Source organism: Zalophus californianus, chromosome 2, assembly GCF_009762305.2.
Source record: "Zalophus californianus isolate mZalCal1 chromosome 2, mZalCal1.pri.v2, whole genome shotgun sequence".
Lineage (NCBI taxonomy): Eukaryota > Metazoa > Chordata > Mammalia > Carnivora > Otariidae > Zalophus > Zalophus californianus.
The window spans coordinates 33840629-33859869 of NC_045596.1; the positions used below are offsets into that span (position 1 = coordinate 33840629).

At 41.9% G+C, this 19241-nt stretch overlaps 1 protein-coding gene across 20 annotated transcripts in view; it reads right to left on the minus strand.

Moving 5' to 3' along the window:
* APBB2 (amyloid beta precursor protein binding family B member 2) overlaps nucleotides 1-19241 on the minus strand; it is a 356077-nt gene that overhangs the window by 164968 nt on the left and 171868 nt on the right. For all 20 annotated transcript variants that reach the window (XM_027599383.2, XM_027599387.2, XM_027599390.2 and 17 more), the window contains one exon: nucleotides 16854-17669. In XM_027599383.2, the coding sequence (XP_027455184.1) occupies nucleotides 16854-17669 (816 nt within the window). The remainder of the gene's footprint in view (nucleotides 1-16853; nucleotides 17670-19241) is intronic.

Below are 19241 nucleotides of genomic sequence, written 5' to 3' on the forward strand. Positions count from 1 at the left end.
GTGATATAAAAAATATATATATATTTGGTCTCATTCCAGGTCCTGATGAGGTCCTAAAACCCCTGTATTTTCCTGAGTGATGTAGGTCAGAGAGCATCTTTTGTCATTCACAATAAGCCTCCATCCACCAGAGCTGAGTTTATACTAACCAGATGAGTCTAGAGTTGGCTTCAGCATGGGGCTGATTGCCAGAGAGGGAAATCTGAGGGTTGGAACTCAGTTTCGTCCTTCAGGGAGGGGAGAGAGGCTGTAAACTCCGTTCATCACCATTCTCCGTTCATCACCATTCGCCCTAAATGAAATGGTTTGGAGAGTTTCTGGGTTGGTGAACAGATCCATGGGTCAACTCCACAGGGAGAGAAACTCCTGCACTCAGGACTCTTGGATCTCGCCCTACATCCCTCTTCATCTGTAGCCTTTATAATAGAATTTATACTAAACCAGTATGTATAAAGTGTTCCCCCAAGTTCTGTGAACCATGACAGTAAATTATCATTCTGAGGAGAGGGTACTGAAAACTCCTGATTTGTAGTCAAGTTGGACAGAACTGTGGGTAACCTGGTGACCTACTACTTGTGACTGGCATCTGAAGTGGGGGAGAGGGGCAGTCTTACAGCGCAGAGACCTTAACTTCTGGGGTAGGTGCTAACTCTGGGGAGTTAGGATCAGGATTGACGTCCAGCTGGTGTCTGCAGAGAACTGGAGAATTGCTTGGTGTGGTAAACGCATACATTTAGCATCAGAAGTGTTTTACGTAGGTAAACAGATCAGAGTGGTGGCAATGACTTATCTGTCACTCAGTAGAAAAATATTACTCTTTCTTAAGAAAGAGTGTGTCAAGCAGAAAACTAGGTAGCTCAGAAAAAGCAGACCGTAGATTCAAATTCCAAAGAGGGAATCTCGGCCAATGCCCTTCAAGGATTCCAGGCTCCCGACAGCATCATCCCAAGGGAAGAAGTACAGGATGCATCAGGCTATCCAGGCCGATGCCATTTAAACATTTGATTTCTGATTCCCCTCTGGTAGAACCACATTCCCCAAGCATCCTTCCACGTATGCTTGGGTTTCCTGTGTGACCGTCTAGAGGGAGGGAATGCCTAGTCATGCAGTTTAGGGCAAATCAGGCCATGTGATAATGACTTCTGGTTGGGAAATAATACACTAGCACTGAGAGTGTGTGCCGACTATGTCGTGTCAACAAATCCATCACCTGGGACTGTGATCATTCTCATTACAAATTAATAAACTGATAATATTGTCTGTAGTATTTTAGTCTCACGAATTTGATGAATGAGTCTATCTCTAAGAAGCAGATCTGCTTTTAAAGCCTGGTTTGGAGTCTGTCAGGGAGACCCTAGGCTAAGGTCATGCATGCCACCAGGTAAAGTCTGTCGGGCATCTTACTTGGCAGAGGTAAGTGAAAGTCAATGTCAGCATCAGCTTGTGAGTAGAAGAGTACGCTTGCCTTTCTAAATGTGGCCCTTTCACTTTACTGCAGGTAAGTGAAAATTTGAGAAATGCAATTCAAGTTTAATATTTCAAATGGGAAAAAAAAAAAAAAAAAGACTGATTCAAACCATCAAACTATGCCACGGGGGTTTTTCGGCAGTCCTCTACCACTACCCAACGTGGGTAAGCCACCCATGGTCCCGCTCCAACCCTATCCTATCACCTGTCTACAGTGAAGCATGCTTAGAGCCGCGATGAACCAAAAGTTCACATAAAAGTCCCAGACGTAGGGGCGCCTGGGTGGCTCAGTCAGTTAAGCGTCTGCCTCCGGCTCAGGTCATGATCCCAGGGTCCTGGGACCGAGCCCCGCATCAGGCTCCTTAATCGGCAGGGGGCCTGCTTCTTCCTTTGTCTCCAGCTCCCCCTGGTTGTGCTTTCTCTCTCTCTCTGACAAATAAATTAGTAAAATCTTTAAGGAAAAAAAAAACAAAAAAAGTCCCAGACATAGTGAAGAATCTGATGTCAGAGTAAAGCCACAACTCTGACTTCAGGACATCACACCCTCGGACACCCGGCTGTTCCACATTATCTCAAACTCACGCGTCTAAAATCAAAAACCTCCTCCTCCTCCAAAAACTAGCTCCTCCTCACAACTTCCTTATTTCTAAAAACCATCATGTTCTTAGTCTTCACACTGAAACGCTCACATCTTTGGTTCTACCCTCTCTCTCACCACCCATATCCCATCAATCACTAAATCCTAGAGATGCCTTTCCCCTACATCTGTGCTATATTTAAAGCTACAGTCTCCTCCGATCATCATCATCTCCAACAGCCTGCCTCCTTTGCCCCTGCCACGTACTCTAGGCACCGAGGTCAGACATACTTTCTTCAAACTCCACCTTACTAATGACACTCTTTTTCTCATAACTGTCAACCATTTCTCACTCACAAAAGCAAGTTCACACTTAAGCATTAGCATTCTCCAATCTGGCCTCCATCTACCTACCTGACCTCTCTCACAATTAGCCTTCACAGACTCTCCTCTCCAACCAAAATGCTTAGAAGCACAGATCCTCACAATGAGAGCAAAATTCCTGGAGAGAGCGTCAGGGCATCTCTGAGGTCGAAATGACTTTCATAATTCTAAGATGTTATTTACAGCCTTTTCCACTGTGTTGATATCTATTAACTGATAGGGCACAAAAAAATAATGGCTAAAATTGCTGGTGTTTTCAGCATGGAGCAAGACAAGGACACAAACTGTACTAGCAATCACTGTACCCACCGATACTATACACACACACACACACACACACACACACACACACACACACACACACACACACACACACACACACTCCCCACTGAAAACAATGCTAATCTCACCTAAGAATTCCTTGTTGACGCAGTAAAAATGATTAACTTCATTAAATCTCAATCTTTGATAATACCTTTTTAATATAAGCATGCATAAAGTACTTCTGTAGATGGAGGCAGGATCGTTGTTTGAGGGAAAAGGCACATGGGACATCCTTTCTTCTTAAAAGAACGACTGACAGACAAACCATGGTTATTCAAATTCAGGTACGAGGCAGACATTTTCTCAGAAATGAATGAGCTGAGCCTGTCACTTCAAGGAAAATAACTGACAGTATTTGTTGCTGATGATAAAATGCAAGCTTTCAAGCAAAAATTAGAATTTTGGAAAACTTGTATCTGCCCCTGAGAGCTTGACAGCTTCCCAATAATTACTGACTTCTCTGATGAGATAGGTGGTGAGATTAACAAATGTAATGTTTTCCTATTGTATAATGAGATGTGTCAACATTTGGAAGAACTTCACAACTCACTGAACCAGTATTTTCCAAATCACCAATCCATGATGTTACAAAATTATGTATGGGTAAAACATCCATTCAAAATGACACACCATTGACACGCCAAAGGATTTTAATGCAACAATACAACAAAGTTTACTACTGTGGTTTCAGATTCCGCAGTGTAAGTAACCTTTAAGAAATTCTCAATTATCGAGTTTTGATGTAACATCAAAAAAGAATATCCACAATTACCTGAAAAAGCTATTAAAATATTCCTCTCTTTTTCACCTTCACGTCTATATGAGACTGGCACAATTTTCTTCATCTACTTCAACCAAAACAATTTATGGAGACACAGGAAAGGTAGAATCAGATAAGAGAATCCAGCTGCCTTCGATTAAGCCATGAAGGAGATTTTTGAATAAATAAAACAATATCACTCTTCTCACTAAACTGTTGTTGGCTTTGAAAAAAAATGTTTATGTTTCATAAAACATATTCTGTTAACAATAATGAGTTTCTTATTCTTTTTTAAGTGGGTAACTTTAAAAAATAATTGCCATTTTAATTTTTTTTAAGATTTTATTTTATTTATTTGAGAGAGAGAGAGAGAGAGAGAGCACAAGTGGGGGGAGGGTCAGAGGGAGAAGCAGACTCCCCGCTGAGCAGGGAGCCCGATGCGGGACTCGATCCCGGGACTCCAGGATCATGACCAGAGCCGAAGGCAGTCGCTTAAACGACTGAGCCACCCAGGCACCCCAATTTTTAATACAGTAAATACTGATAGGTATAATCCACATAAAAAAAGATATTTGGGGCTCTCGATAATTTTTGAAGACGTGAAGGGGTCCCCAAGACCAAAAAGTTTGAGGACACTGCCTTAATCTTTCTTGTTTCTTTTTTTTTCCCCCTGTGTGCCCACCACTTCTTTATTTCTCTAAACCCCATTTAATTTTAATTCTGTCCTTTTCTCCCAATCAAGAAATGCCTTATTTGGAACTTTATGACCCTTATCTGCTCTACATACTTGGCAAATCTCTATCTGAAACCCCCTTCCTCCTGCAGCCTACGGTCCAGTGTTACCACTCCAACTGTGGTCAAGCATGGAAATAAGTATCAGGATCACTTGAAAAAGCCTCTAACAAATGTAGAATCTCCACAATTAAAAAAATTTCTTAAAAAAAAGCAGAATCTCAGGCCCCACACCCACTACATCAGAATCTGCGTTTCAACAAGATTTCCAGGAGATTGTCCTGCACATTCACATTTGAGAAGCAGGGGATTTATGCATCTCCCTAATTATTGTGAATTTCTAGGAAGTAAACTAGTACCTTTAATTTGTTGTGCTGCTCATAAGGAGGGCACGGGTGATGAGCACCGGATGTTGTACAGTGGGAACTAATATTATACTCTATGTTAACTAACTAGAATTCAAATAAAAACTCAAAAAAAACCCCAATCTACTTTTTATAATAATCATTCACTGAAACATGCTCACCCATTGTATGAACTCGTTTCTGGCCATTAACAAAACAACAAAAGCCAAACAGCCTATATCCCAAAGAAACTTTCCACCTCACAGCAAAGATAATACGACAGTAATAATAATGGTAGCTAACATTTCAAAACATGCTTTCTGCGGGCCGGTGCTGAGGACTTCATGTAACAATCTTATAAAGTAGGTCCTACTATTATTATTCCCACTTTAGAGATAAGACAGCTGGGGCTCAGAGGTTAAGAAAGTGACAAAGTGGGATAAGCCAGGATGTCTGCCTCTAACACCCAGGAAGTGATGAATGCCAAGAGATGGGATAAAGAGATTTAAAAGAATCTTGAGGAAGGAGCCTGTTAGTTCTCTGAGGGCAAGACTACATCTCAGTCTGGGATTCACCCAGAGCACTAGCTCAGTACCTGCATGTTTAGGAACTCAGTAGGCATTCATCAGACTGAAACCAGGTGAGTGGAGTAAGAGTAACCTATCAACATTACTAAGAGTATCCTAAAAATAAATTTTTTTAAAGATTTTATTTATTCATCTGCGAGAGACGGAGAGAGAACAAGCAGAGGGAGAGGCAGAGGGAGAGGGAGAAGCAGACTCCCTGCTGAGCAAGGAGCTCGATGTGGGACTCGATCCCAGGACCCTGGGATCATGACCTGAGCCGAAGGCAGATGCTTAACCATCTGAGCCACCCAGGCGCCCCCTTAAAAATAAATTTTTATTTACAATTGAAATAATTTAATTTTTACTCTAGACTTTACCAATCCAATAGTCCTTAACTCCATTAAAGATATGATAGAACTGAGTTAAAAATGCTTCTATTTATACATGGAGTCTGTTCTCTGACCCAGGGCTCTTATTCCATAGCATACAGACGAAAGGTCATCAGGAGACAGAGGGACAAGAAATGAACTAAAATGGTGAAAGCCACGTGGAAATCCTGAAAGAAGTTGATGCTTGCTCTGGGTAAAGAAAGGAAGTCATGGAATGTCTCCCTTGTCCACAATCAGCAAGGGATGAAAGGAAATGTTGGTTACAGGTCCCCCCACAGGACATACACCTGGAGCAGATACAGAAAAGCAAAGTAGTAACTGGAGAGTCAGCCCATTACTGAGCAGAATCCCTGGAGGCTTCCATCACCAGGTGTCTTGCCACCTTTAGTCCTTGAACTTCCCCTGCTACACCTCCCATCAGTCCCTTCCCAATGATTTAGAGTTGGGGTCAGCTCCACCCTCTCACTTTCTGACAACTTCACATGGAGCTATGACCACATTTTCTTCTAGAACATTCCAGGAAAGGGTTCTGTGGTTCTACTAACACGACTCAATGTGCCTATCAGGGATTAAATATGGTTTCATGTGCCAGCCATCTTGTAGACCTTGTACAACCCTCACATATACTATCATTTATATGAGAAAAAGAATCCTGGTAACAAAGAAACAACAGACCAAAACCAGTTTCCCAAATAAGCCACTTACAGGATGGAGATCTACCTTTACCATATTTCAGAGGTACCAATTCAGTTTTATATGAAGACTTCTTCAAGTAACACTGAGGGAGAAAAATAATCAACTAACAATGTTCCTCATGATACTGAGCAAGAATCCTTTTGAGGATTAAATTCAATCATATTCAAGAGGAAATCTATGGAAAGTTAAACAAAAAGAAAAAAATGAAAGTTCACACATGGTAAATATCACCTCCCCTCTTAGGTACCAAGAAGAAGGTTTTGGAGTTGGAGTTATCCTGTTCTCTTGCTTTCTGACCATTCCACATGGAATGCCGACCATGTGTGATTTTTTTTTTTTTTTAAGTAGGCTCCATGCCCACAACCCTGAGACCAAGACCTGAGCTGAGATCAAGAATCGGACGCTCAACCCACTGAGCGACTCAGTGAGTGCTCCAATCACGTGTGATTTTCTAACAGTCAGGTGATTCGATTTTTCCAATGAAGTGTTTGAATATGAAGCTTTTATTTCACTGTTTTGCATCTAAGGGTCTTAAGAGGGAAATGCAATATATAAATTATAAGGATAGTTGTTGACTACCTTCACATTTATGAAAGCGAACTGAGTACATTCATTACCTGCGTCAGACTTGAGGCACAAAATTTATGAACCACCCACATTCTAGCTTTTGAAAAGCTAATGTTTCTCCTCCTCTAACCAGATTAACAGATGGAGAACACTGAGAAGTCATCTAAAGACGTTTTTGAAAATTTCAAGCATGTTTTGCTTAACAGTTCATGTCACACTTTATAATTCTAGCAGAAGGCCTGGGACTGACACTGGAATGACTATGGGCCCAGGATGTTGCCCTTGCATGCAGCTGTAACAGGCAAGACCGACATGACGTGAGTTTCTTCTACCATAACGGTTTCATGTGTATATGGCAGCTGAGTCCACTGACACACAGAGCAGGAGTCCCCGAGTCCAGTGCCTTGAGCTAGGAAGGAAAGGACCCACCTAAATGGCAGCCACTGACTAGGGCCTCTTTGGCACTCACACTCAGTGCTGTGAGATTCCTGGATTGACAAGAGAAATGAGAAACCTGTATTTTTAAGTAAGAAAAGCTCCCAATTTCTAAGCATCGGCATCTAATTCAAAGTTTTCTAAAACATTGTTTGCCGGACCAAACCTGTCTGTGGGTTGTTTGTATACTCTCCAGCACTGCCTATGTGTGATCTCTGAAGATTTCCTGGCATCATACGGCCTTTGCATTGCCCTAAAGTTAAGGTCATATCTTTTTCTCTTATTTTCGACATAGCTCCTAAGAAAATCCTGTGTGCTTGGTAAGCAATGTCTCTCAAACACAGGTAAGAAAAACATGGTGATTACCAATATCCCTGCCTGTCTGTTCCTAAGCTTGGAGCAAAAGGAAAAACCCCATCTCTATCTGCCAAGTTCCCTGAACTATCCTACCCTTCAGAGCTGAGCCACACTGCTAAATGTTAAGCTTAACTGTGTCTTCATCATGTTTTCCTTCCCTTTCCACACTAATTCCCCGTCTCAGCTGGGTTTGTGATTTCAGACCCCTCGCCCCAGGGTCAGGCCCACGTCTAGGTTTCCTCATCTCTACAACAAACATTTTGGACGAAGGCAACCCCCAAACCATCTTGAGGCGCCCCCCCCGGCAACACATTCTGTTCATATATCAATTCTCAGAATACCTGCAAATGTAAGATGTCCTTCTTGAAAAATATGAACAAGGTAATTTCTGCAAATATCCTCTCACATCTCCTCCTGTTACAGATATTAAGGAATTACCGATGAAGACACCTGTGCTGGGTTGAGTCATATCCCCACCCCCATTTATACCCACCCAGAACCTCAGGATTTGCAGATGTAGTCAGCTAAGGCGAGGTCATACTGGATTAGGGGGGCCCTAAACCCAAGGACCGGTGTCCTAATAAGAAGGCCACGGGAAGACACAGGCAGAGATTGCAGTCCTGGGGCGACAGGCCACAGAGTACCAAGCATTGCCAGGAACCACGGGAAGCTTGGGAGAGGCAAGCAAGGGAGCTTTGGAAGGAGCCCTCAGAAGCAGCGCGACCTGGTGACACTTTGATTTTGGACTTTTAGAACCACAAGAACAAATTTCTGTTGTTCGAAGCCACCGAGTACACGGCAATTTGTTACAATAGCCCTAAGAAACAAATAAAACATCTAAACATCTACTTATGTTCTTTGCTTGGAAACTTAGGCTGCCCCGGACCTGGGGTGGGCCTTATCTTTTCACACCAACTGAGGTATTGACATGTGCAAAATGAAACGAAGAATACACAGACCCATGTAAAAGGCACTCTTCATACAGTGGGGGCTGCGTCCATGGCAATAAGAATCTGTAGGTCAGCTATCTGAGGTCTCAGGCTGGTTCTCACTTATTTCTAGGTCTCAGGCACCTACCACAGAACACAGAATAGGCTGTAACAAAATGACTGGCATATGTATGTATATATGAAGTAACAAATCAAAGAAAAAATGGATGAGATAATGAACAAAATTATGATGAGCAAATTCACAAACCCCTGAACTGTTATGAACTTACATGGATAATACTGCTCAGTGAAAATCAAGGTAAAGTTACAGATCTATTTCAGTTCCCCATGGATGTGGGTAAGTTCAAGCTGGCTGATGCTCTGGATGTTTCTGTAGCATCTTGGCTTTTAAAATCATAAGCCTTGGGGCACCTGGATGGCTCAGTCGGTTAAGCATCTGCCTTTGGCTCAGGTCATGATCCCAGAGACCCAGGATCGGGTCCCACATTGGACTCCCACCTCAGTAGGGAGTCTGTTTCTTTCTTTGCCCCTTGCCCTGCTCATGCGCTTGCCTGCGTTCTCTCTCTCTCTCCTCAAATAGAATTTTTTTTTAAAAAGTCATAAGCCCCTATGTATTTATTTTTTTTAAGATTTTATTTATTTATTAGAGAGAGAGAGAGAGGCATAGGCAGTGGAGGAAGGGGCAGAGAGAGAGGGAGAAGCAGACTCCCCACTGAGGAGAGAGCCTGATGCAGGGCTCGATCCCAGGACCCTGAGATCATGACCTGAGCCCAAGGCAGAGGCTTAACCAACTGAGCAACCCAGGCACCCCTCTCTAAGTATTTATTAATTTAAGGTTCTTCTGTGAGGATAAAGAATTTAGGCAGATAGTTCATGATGAAAGTTGACCAAAATTCTTCAAGTCGCCAGTAGTACTTTTGTCTCTATGGGCCCACTGAGTCACAATCCCAGCAGCTACATGCCCTCCGTCAAGGGCAGGAGAGCATCTCCTTGCACCACTGGGAGCACCTTACTCAGGTGCACCCTTCTCTTTCTAAGTAGCCACTCTGCTCACACTACTCTCTCCCAGAAACTAACTTGCGCAAACTGGAAAACAAAGTTTTTCTTTTCCTTTTTTAAAAAATTTATTTATTTTAGAGAGAGCATAAGCAGGAGGGGCAGAGGGAAAGGGAGAGAGAATCTCAAACAGACTCAAACAGCCTGATGTGGGGTTCGATCTCATGGCACTGAGATTGCTATCTGAGCTGAAACCAAGAGTCGGATGCTTAGCTGACTACACCACCCAGGCGCCCCAATTTTTATTTTCAAAATGCCAGTAAAGCAGAGAAAAGAGTGGGGGAAATTACAAATTAAACTTCTTTAGTAATTAATTGAAAAAAAAAGAAGAAAAAAAGAGATTCTTTACTTTTTTAACACCTCTAGGGGCAATGCCTTCCTTAGATCTCCATCTGATGCCTATTCAGTCCCCAGCACAGGTAACTTCAAGTACCTGACTGTCCACATCCCTACCAACTGAAGTTTCCTCCTCTGAGCATCCTCTACCCCACAGCCCTCTGGCCCCTCACAGTCCCTTCCTGGTCCCTTTGAATGTATCTATTGTCTTGTGCTCACTACCAGACTATTAGACTTTTGCTACCATTCATTTCATTATATTTATCTTGTTTCCTAAAGTATAATACTTTAAAATGAAAGAGCAACCAAAAACTATCTTGAACATTTAAGGGAATACTTTTTTTTCTTGTCTAGAACTTTCCAAAAATACCTAATTGAGCAAAATCATTTTCTTCCCTAAGTTCACGGGGTGAGATAAGAAATATTTTTATATGTCTTACCCCCAGGGTATGAAAATCTAATTTGGAAACCACATCATCTACCCCAGAACACAGTGCGTCCGAGTATTCTGGAAACATCTCACATCTGTCTTCTTGAATTCCTCCTGTCACATCATGGAACTCTCAACTGAGAAGACAAGACAGGCAGGCTAGTGAATCACCAAAGGGTATTTAAGAGATTAAAATTAATCCAGTAGGGCAAACCAGCTGAAAATGAGGCCTTTCCTATATCCTGGAATTAGTTTTGGAAGGGATCGGAGCTTTTGAAAAGCAATTTAAAAATCATTTATAGTTGAAGTTACCAGAAAACAAGTGACAAAGAATGAACATTTAAACGAAGTTTCTGGAAGAGTTAATAGTATAAACTTATCCAAAGTTCTAGCCCTCTTAAGCTAGCTAAAGCCAGAAATAAGAAGAGTTGCCAATTATGTCGACATAATTAGGTTGGTGCCTTGGCTTTCCCCCCTCGCCAGCTCTCCAGCTTGCCAAAGAGGTCCACTTCGCTTGCCTTAACACTGGAAACCAATCAATGCATGACATCAAAGGATTCAAACTCTCGAGCAACATGGATCAATCTGCAACGCTAGGTGAAGTGTAAAGGCAAATGTAATCGAAACAGCCCTTTTCCTTGGCACTGGCCTTTCTGACTTGCAGACCTATAGCCTCAAATACGAGGAATGTTTGTGGCAGACTGAATGACCAGCCCCCATTCTCCATCGCTCCTAGGAGCCTGGAATATAAATCATCCTATCCAGGTGCTCTTCACAATTATGGTTTACAAGCCGTGTTTACTTTTCCTGTTTCTATAGGTGTGCTTGATGTAGCAACCCTCAGAGACCATGCATGTTTATCATCCAGCTCCAGCTATTCAACCAGCAACGAGATAGCACTTATGCAGTCTTTTATTATGTATTACGTACTCTTTGAAGGGGTTCGTATCCACACATAATGAAGACTTGGCTCCTGCTTTCATGGAGCTCTACGTCTAAACGGAAAGTTACAAGTGAGGTCACAAACTGCTGAGGCGAACATGATAAAAGAAATCTGAAAACATTCTTTTGGGTAGCGAGAAAGGACTTTCAATAACTCAGAGGGTCTTGAAAGGTTTCACAGAGGAAATAACATTTGAGCTACACCTCAATTTTTTATAAGAACAGAAAAATCCAGGGCACCTGGGTGGCTCAGTTGGTCTGCCTTCAGCTCAGGTCATAATCTCAGGGTCCTGGGATTGAGCCCTGCGTCAGGCTCCCTGCTTCTCCCTCTGCTCGTGTTCTCTCTCGCCATCTCTCTCTCTCTCAAATAAATAAAATCTTAAAAAAAAAAAAAAAAAAGGAATGGAAAGATCCTCTAGAATATAATTTTCCATTTTCCAGATTCTCAAGATAACTACCACACACACCCAGCTGAAGATTAAATCTCACATATTCAGGCTCTGGAGGTCACATACCTATGTCTCAAGACTATGGTAGAGTGGAAAAACACTGGATGCTGTGTATGAATACAATGGTTCAAGTCCCACTATGGCCACCCGAGTACGAGAAAATAGCATGAACAATATTCTATGGACACATAGTAGGTCCACAGAATTTCACTGTGCCTTTCCTGTAACTGTTTTTTCAGTCTCACCTATTCCGAGGCGACTTTGTCAATTATGTTATTAAAATATGTACCCAACATCAAAATCAGACGTTGACTGAGCTGTAAAATCAAATGATGTACTGACTACATCAGGGCCATTTGGGGATATGTAGATGGCCTCCAGTTTTATTTAGTTAATCATTATTTATTTACTAAGTTCACCTGCTGTATTTCAGGCATTGACAATACAAATACAAAGATGAAGACAGACCAAACCCTGCCCTTTAAGGTGCAGAAAGTCCTAACTAAAATCAGAGTCCAAAATACAGGCAACTCATAATTAAGGAAGTAGCAAATTTTTCCATCCCACTGCTGCAGTGATAATGGTGATCACTAATAATAATAAGCACTAATATTTATTAAACTCTTGCTATATGCCAGCCATTGTTCTAAGAGCCCTTTGAAGATGCTCTCACTGAATCCTCACAATTGATCTATGCCAGACCCTATTATCATGCCCACTTTACACATGATAGGCTATGTGAACTGCCTGCCTCTAACCAAGTTGAGATTCAAACTCAGGAAGTTGAGTCTAGAGCCCATGTTCTCAATGATAAGTTAATGATGCATAAGGCCCAAAGTCACACCATCTAGATTTTGTTTTCTCTGTGTATATCTTGCCTTTGTCCACATTAGTAATGAACCTAATGTCGGCATGGCTAGTCCACAAGATCCACCCAGGTTCATACTCTGTATCTTTGAGTTTAGTAAGCCCCAAATTAAACCTAAGTTACATGTTGGTACCAACAAGGCACTGAAACCTGTACCCAGGAAGCATCAGCATGTATCTTTCAAAAGTTTTCATGAAACAAACATAAACCAGCAGGTGACTAACAGAGAGACGACACACAGTCTAACCAACCTACACTTATCTGAGTCACCGTGCTTACCTGGGGCCATGGAGGGAACCGTATTTCTGGCAAAACGCTAACAGATCACAAGTTCTCACCTTCAAATACCAAAATGGGATGCAACCCTTTCTTTTAGAATCAGGGTCAAGGCATTTCTTTGAACTTTGATAAACTCCTATGAAACTCAGTGATTTCACAGGTGCTTTTCTTTTTCCTAATTGGCTCTTGTTTTCTCTGAGAACAGACTACACAGGAGGAAAAAGAGGAGCAACATATTGTATACATTGATTGATCCTGCAAAAAAAAAGTTACCAAAATGCTGGAGGGGGCAATTCAGAAAGAAAGAGAAAGAGAAAGAAGTCAATCTCTGGGTTAGGCAGTGCATTTTATTTTATAAATAGCAGTCTAACTTGGAAAGGATGCCCCAAAGGTAGAAATGAGTCTGTTCTATTTTTCTCGGCTCCCCAAAGCACAGTCTGCAATCCAAAGATAACTGTGTCATGATTTAGTCATAAAACACACACCACTGTGATGGGTATTTACTTAACACACAGCAGATAAGCAAATATATACACTCGGCAATACAGACTAGTATGCATATACCATGTGTAATGGCGATACATACCAGCATCTTAAAAAATTTGCTCTTATTTCTTCTTTTCTTTCAACAGTTAGCATTTGTGTTTATTATATACATAAACATGTATATACTATATGAAATGTATAATAAACACTGCTTTTACCATTGTAAGTGAAACATACAATGTTTCATTTAAACTGCTCGTGATCATTGTAAACACTAATGGTATGTTTCAATGGACAGACAGAAACCAAAAGAAATACAAATGCTGAAAATTCGATGATTTTATTTTACTCACTAATTCATGTGGTGGTCACTACCTGAAACTCGGAAGTGTGATCCTGAAGTAAAGAGGTTTCATTCCAGTAGGACTTCACAACTGGCTATGAGGAAATTCCAAAAGAATTTCCCAAAACTATTGATATTAATATTTTGAGACCTTGCAGCATGCTGAAATAAGTACAGAGATCCCAAAGTGACCATATGTTGAACAACAGCACAGGTCTGGGGGCGCCTGGATGGCTCAGTCGGTTAAGTGGCCGACTCTTGATTTCAGTTCAGGTCACGGTCTTGGGGTCATGGGATTGAGCCCCATGACAGGTTCTATGCTCGGTGGGGAGTCTGCTTGGTATTCTGTCTCTCCCTCTTCCTCTCCCCTTCACCCTTGTGCTTTCTCTCTCTCTCTCAAATAAATAAATCTTGTGGCTCAGATGGTTAAGTGTCTGCCTTCGACTCAGGTCATGATCCCAGAGTCCTGGGATCGAGTCCCGCATCAGGCTCCCTGCTCAGCGGGGAGCCTGCTTCTCCCTCTGCTTCTCTCTCTCTCTCTCTCTGACTCTCATGAATAAATAAATAAAATCTTAAAAAAAAATAGTACAGATTTGGTTCTTAAGCTTGTTTTTTAAAAAAACTCAATCTCGCTGCTTTAGAGTCACAGCTAACACACTCTTTTGAGCATATTTGACTGAAAATGTCTATCCTTAGCCACCCATTAAGGGACATCACCATATTGTCAATCTTCCTTTAAAAAGTGAAGGTCTTCAAAACTGGCTTTAAGAGAGGAGAATGAACGTATCCTCTCTCCTTGTGTCAAGAAAGCTCTAACTCAGTTCACATCATGTGCCAAGCACCAGAGAAACACAACAGAAAGTGATGCCAGGACACTGAGCGAAGGAGCGGTGAGCAAAGGGGAGGCCAGGAAGGTGTCCCGGAGAGAGTCAGAGCGAGCAGAGTACATGTGTTCAGCCTGCATTCCGAGCTCCCCACAGGCCCTTACTGACACCCACACTCAACAGGATAAGGGGCTGTGGACAGAAATGATACAAACACTTAGCGGTGAGGGAATCATTAAACAAACCATGGAGCTTGAATATTTTGAGAACTTGCAGCAGGCTGAATTAAGTACAGAGGGTGGAAAAGCATGCCTGATACTTAAAAAACCTGAGGTAGAAAAACAGTGCGTCCTCATATGCGCTGCTCTACAAAATACATACGTAAGAGGAAAAAGCAAACCATTCGTAAAACTATCTCATGTAATTTTTTTCTTGTTTTACCTTTTCATTGTGGAGAATATTAAAGATACAAAATTAGAGAGAACAGAATAATAAACCCTTATGTACCCATATTTAACAATTATCAGCTTAGGGGCAGTTTTTTTGTTTGTTTTTTTGCTTTTGTTTTTGTTTTAATCTCCACCTCAATTATTTTGGAGAAAATCCCATACACAATATTATTTATATTAGTATACATTTTATTATATTATATCTATTATACTATTGTATATTAGTATATATCTCTAAAAGATAAGGATTCTTTAAAAATATCATTATCATAAAATTTGGGTAACATGCCTAAAATGTTTTCTGAAAGGAAATATTTAAAAAAAAAGAAGAAGACAACAGAGGCCATCACTGGGGAAAGGGGCTAGAGTGAGGAACAGGGGAGGCTTTACTGTTCATTTAATACCACGCCGTAAAATTTAAAATTTGCCTCCAACAGAAAGCACCGTGCCTGGGAGAGCAGTGGGAAGACTGTCAGGACCGGAGGAAGACAATGAGGTCTTGGTGGCTCTGCTGAAAACAGCAAGTGGAGTTTGGCTGGGAGAAACTCAAGGAGTCCTTGATGTAGATTCCAATACTAGCAGGTGACAGCGTCCATCAGCTATAGGATATGAATCCTCTCAATGGGTAAAAGGTAATAGCTGTGAACTCAGTAACATTATTAAACATAATTATGCTTCCAGTAATGTGCAGGTCTAGACATTTATGAGATGAAATGGACTCATCTCAACCTCCCTACTGCCATCTCCAGCTACAGCGGGCTGATGAAATCCATCAGCTAAAGTACCGCGATTTTAAAGGGCACTTCAAAAACACTGTTTGGTTTTTTTTAAGCAAGTCAATGTCTTCACTTTCTCCTTCTCTTTTCCTTATCTAGAGTCCTTGTAATTTCTCTGCCTTCTAGGTTGCAGAAATGTTATTTCCTTCCATGGTGGTGCTGTTATATTTACAGCACATTAACAGGGTCTTGGAACCCACTCTGGTAGTAGCTGGGTTACTGGGTTACGTTAGAGAAATAAGCCTTTGTGAGTGCTTGTTTACACTGAATTTAGATACAACCAAGTGCTCCGCGTGTTTTAATCTTATCATCAGTATACTGGGGGAGCTATGAGAAGATGCAATTGAAAGCAGCTGGCTTTTAGAGCCCTGTTCATTTTTGTCCAAACTGTGATTCCTCTGACAAATCCGAAGATGATACAGATATAAACGAAGTCAAGAAAGACTGTCTCAATTAGACTACTTAAAATCCTGAACCTCTGAATATATTAAAAGAAAAAAAAACCCCACCATTTTCTTACTTTCAAGTATCACATGAACAAGGCTAATAAAATGTTCCCCAGTAAAGATCAAAGGGAAATGTCTATAATAAGTAGACTTTTAAACTTTGTAAACTTCTAACTTTTCATTAGTTTGAGCATAAATCCGTTCCAAGAAATTTAAAATAGTTGGTTCTTTTAATCAACCTATATGCTGACCCCTGCAACTGTATTTCTTTTCTTATTTTGCTTAACAAAACCCAGTATTTCTAGATAGTATACTGAAACAATTCACCTAAGCACTGGCACTGTAATTTCTACACAGACGATGTTTTACTATACTTAACACCAAGGACCCATTTGTTTGACAAAAATGCTCACCAGGACAAGCAACTGATGTAAGAACCAAAATGAAACCACTGAGAAGTCTATTTTCCACACAAACTGCCTAATTTTACCCCAAGAGGCTTAACATTCATCTCTGCCCGCAAATGGACTTTTTTTGGTCGGGCTAGAGATTAATTCTGTCAATAACTGAACACACCCAGAGGAAGTGCCGCTTGAGTCTACACCCTTTCCCAGGGGGTACCTGTTTCATCTGGGGAACTGGGTGAGGCGCTGTCTTGGGACAGTGTTGTCCAGCTGGACTCCTCATCGCTCGGTGCCAGGTTCTGGATCCGGTGTAGCGCGCAATCGGTTTTGGCCCCCGTTTTAGGATGATCCTTCTTGGTCTCTGGGCTGGATGACACTGTGGCCACTTGACCATCTTCAGGGCTGAACTGGGCTTTGTTTGGTTTCTGCGGCAGCACCTCACCATTCCCAATGATGGTGGAGGCCGGGCTCTGGCCCGGCTGGGACTTCTCTTCCACAGCCCCGTGCTGGTTGCCCGAGTTCTGCTCTAGGTCTCTGGCTGAGGTTTCCAGGTCTGCATAGTAATTGAGGAAGCTCTTGGTTCTCCGGGGTTGGGAGGGTAAAATTTCACAGCCTGAGGAATCATGTGGGTGGGGTTCTTTGCCCTCTAACTTCTCAGAAGTTATGTTGATGACCGCTGTGGGGCTGACGTTTTTGTTGGGGTCCTGCTGTCCTTGTTCTGCAGCTTTCCGGAGCTGGTTCTCCCCATTTTTCACCAGCTTGATGTTGGCAGAGCCATTTCCCAGCAGGGGCTGTGCAGCTGGATCGGAGAGGCCCATCGCCACCTGGATGTTAGTTAGTGCATATTTTTTCCTGCATTTGGGGGGTGTGCTGTTCTTGGTTTCGGTGTGTTTTATCTCTGCATTCAACAGTTCATTGTGGGAGGAACGGAGATGAAGGGTATTTGGTGGTGTGGCCGGGCTGTTTCGATTTGTGATGTCTGTGGCTCCGCTGCTGGCCATAAACCCTGCCACAGTGTCTACACCCGAGTCAGCTGGAAACAAAGAAACTCGTCGTTAGCTGCCTGACATGATTAAAAACTGCTTGGCATACAGTGAGCCAACATTTTTATACAAAAAAATTGAAAGAGTTAATGCTTCCAGTGCATACATTCTTTTTTTTTTTTTTAAGATTTTATTTATTTGACAGAGAGAGACAGAGCGAGAGAAGGAACACAAGCAGGGGGAGTGGGAGAGGGAGAAGCAGGCTTCCCACCGAGCAGGGAGCCCAAGCGAGGCTCGATCCCAGGACCCTGGGACCATGACCTGAGCCGAAGGAAGACGCTTAATGACCGAGCCACCCAGGCACCCCTCCATTGCATGCATTCTTATGGAACTGACCCATTTTCCTCTTTATTTTCACTGCTTACTCATAAATTAAATAGGAACAAATAAAAGGCTTAATGTGGATACACAAAAGCCAATTTATAGAAAAGCTAAGAGGTCTAAGGGTCCAAAGTTTATTTAGCATCTCCCTTTTGCAATCATATAAAAGCATTTTCTTCTAGTCATTATTCACAACCTTGAAAATCACCCCCTTTCTACACATTCACACCACAATTCTATTCTGCAGTTCCTTTGGGCAACAAAAAAAGTTGCTCAAAAATCCTCTGGGGCTCCAGCCTTCTTAATTAACCTAAAAAGGTCACTGTTCATTGATGCACCATACATCCAAGGTCATTTTTCTCAACGGTGTTTAGAAATTATGTTCCAAATGCCTGGAGAAGCCAAATCTCCATTAGAGTTTGCTAATAATTTTGTGAACATTTTTGACTTGGGCTTAGTATTTGTACGAAACAGACATTTTGGAGAAATGGCTCAGTTACTCAAGAATGTACACACACACACACACACACACACACACACACACACACACACACACACACACACACACACACACACATAAAACTATTACTAATAATGCAGCCTTGAGCCCTTGGCTACTGCCGTGTTAGAGCCCCCATAGAAGTCTGAGTACATTCCACTGAATTAAAATACAGACTCTGCTGTTCGCAGTCCTCATGTGCCCTTACAGGACTCCTAGGAAACCACCTGACAGTTGCATTTATCTCAAATATTGTTCATACCATCAACAATTCCTTCCATGTGTCTCTTCTAGGAAGAAAGAAAGGTTACTCAGACTAGAAGGGAATAAAATTCATCAACAAGAATTCCTAAGGTTTCACATTTCTCAGTCTATGAAGAATGACCCCTTTCTTATCTGATCCTTTGCCCTCCACAGAGACTTCAGTGAGTTTACACCAGCAAATGAACCAAAGCACAGCTCCTAACATTCCTAGAATTGTATTGTGACAACTCCCTCTTCCACCCCCAGGCAAAACAGGGACCTTCCCCAGGAGAGGAAGGTAAGTAAGTAAGAATGATCTTCCTTTTGGGAGCTTAGAGGTACTCCTTTCTATCATCAAATACTCAGAATCACCTACTTTAGGAAAGAGTCACCCACTCATCCTGGAGTCTGTGTGCTTCTAGAAAGGTAGGCAACATATGCTGTAGGCAGTGCCCATATTTATAACGCAATGACCACGTGGCCTACAGAGATAGTTAAG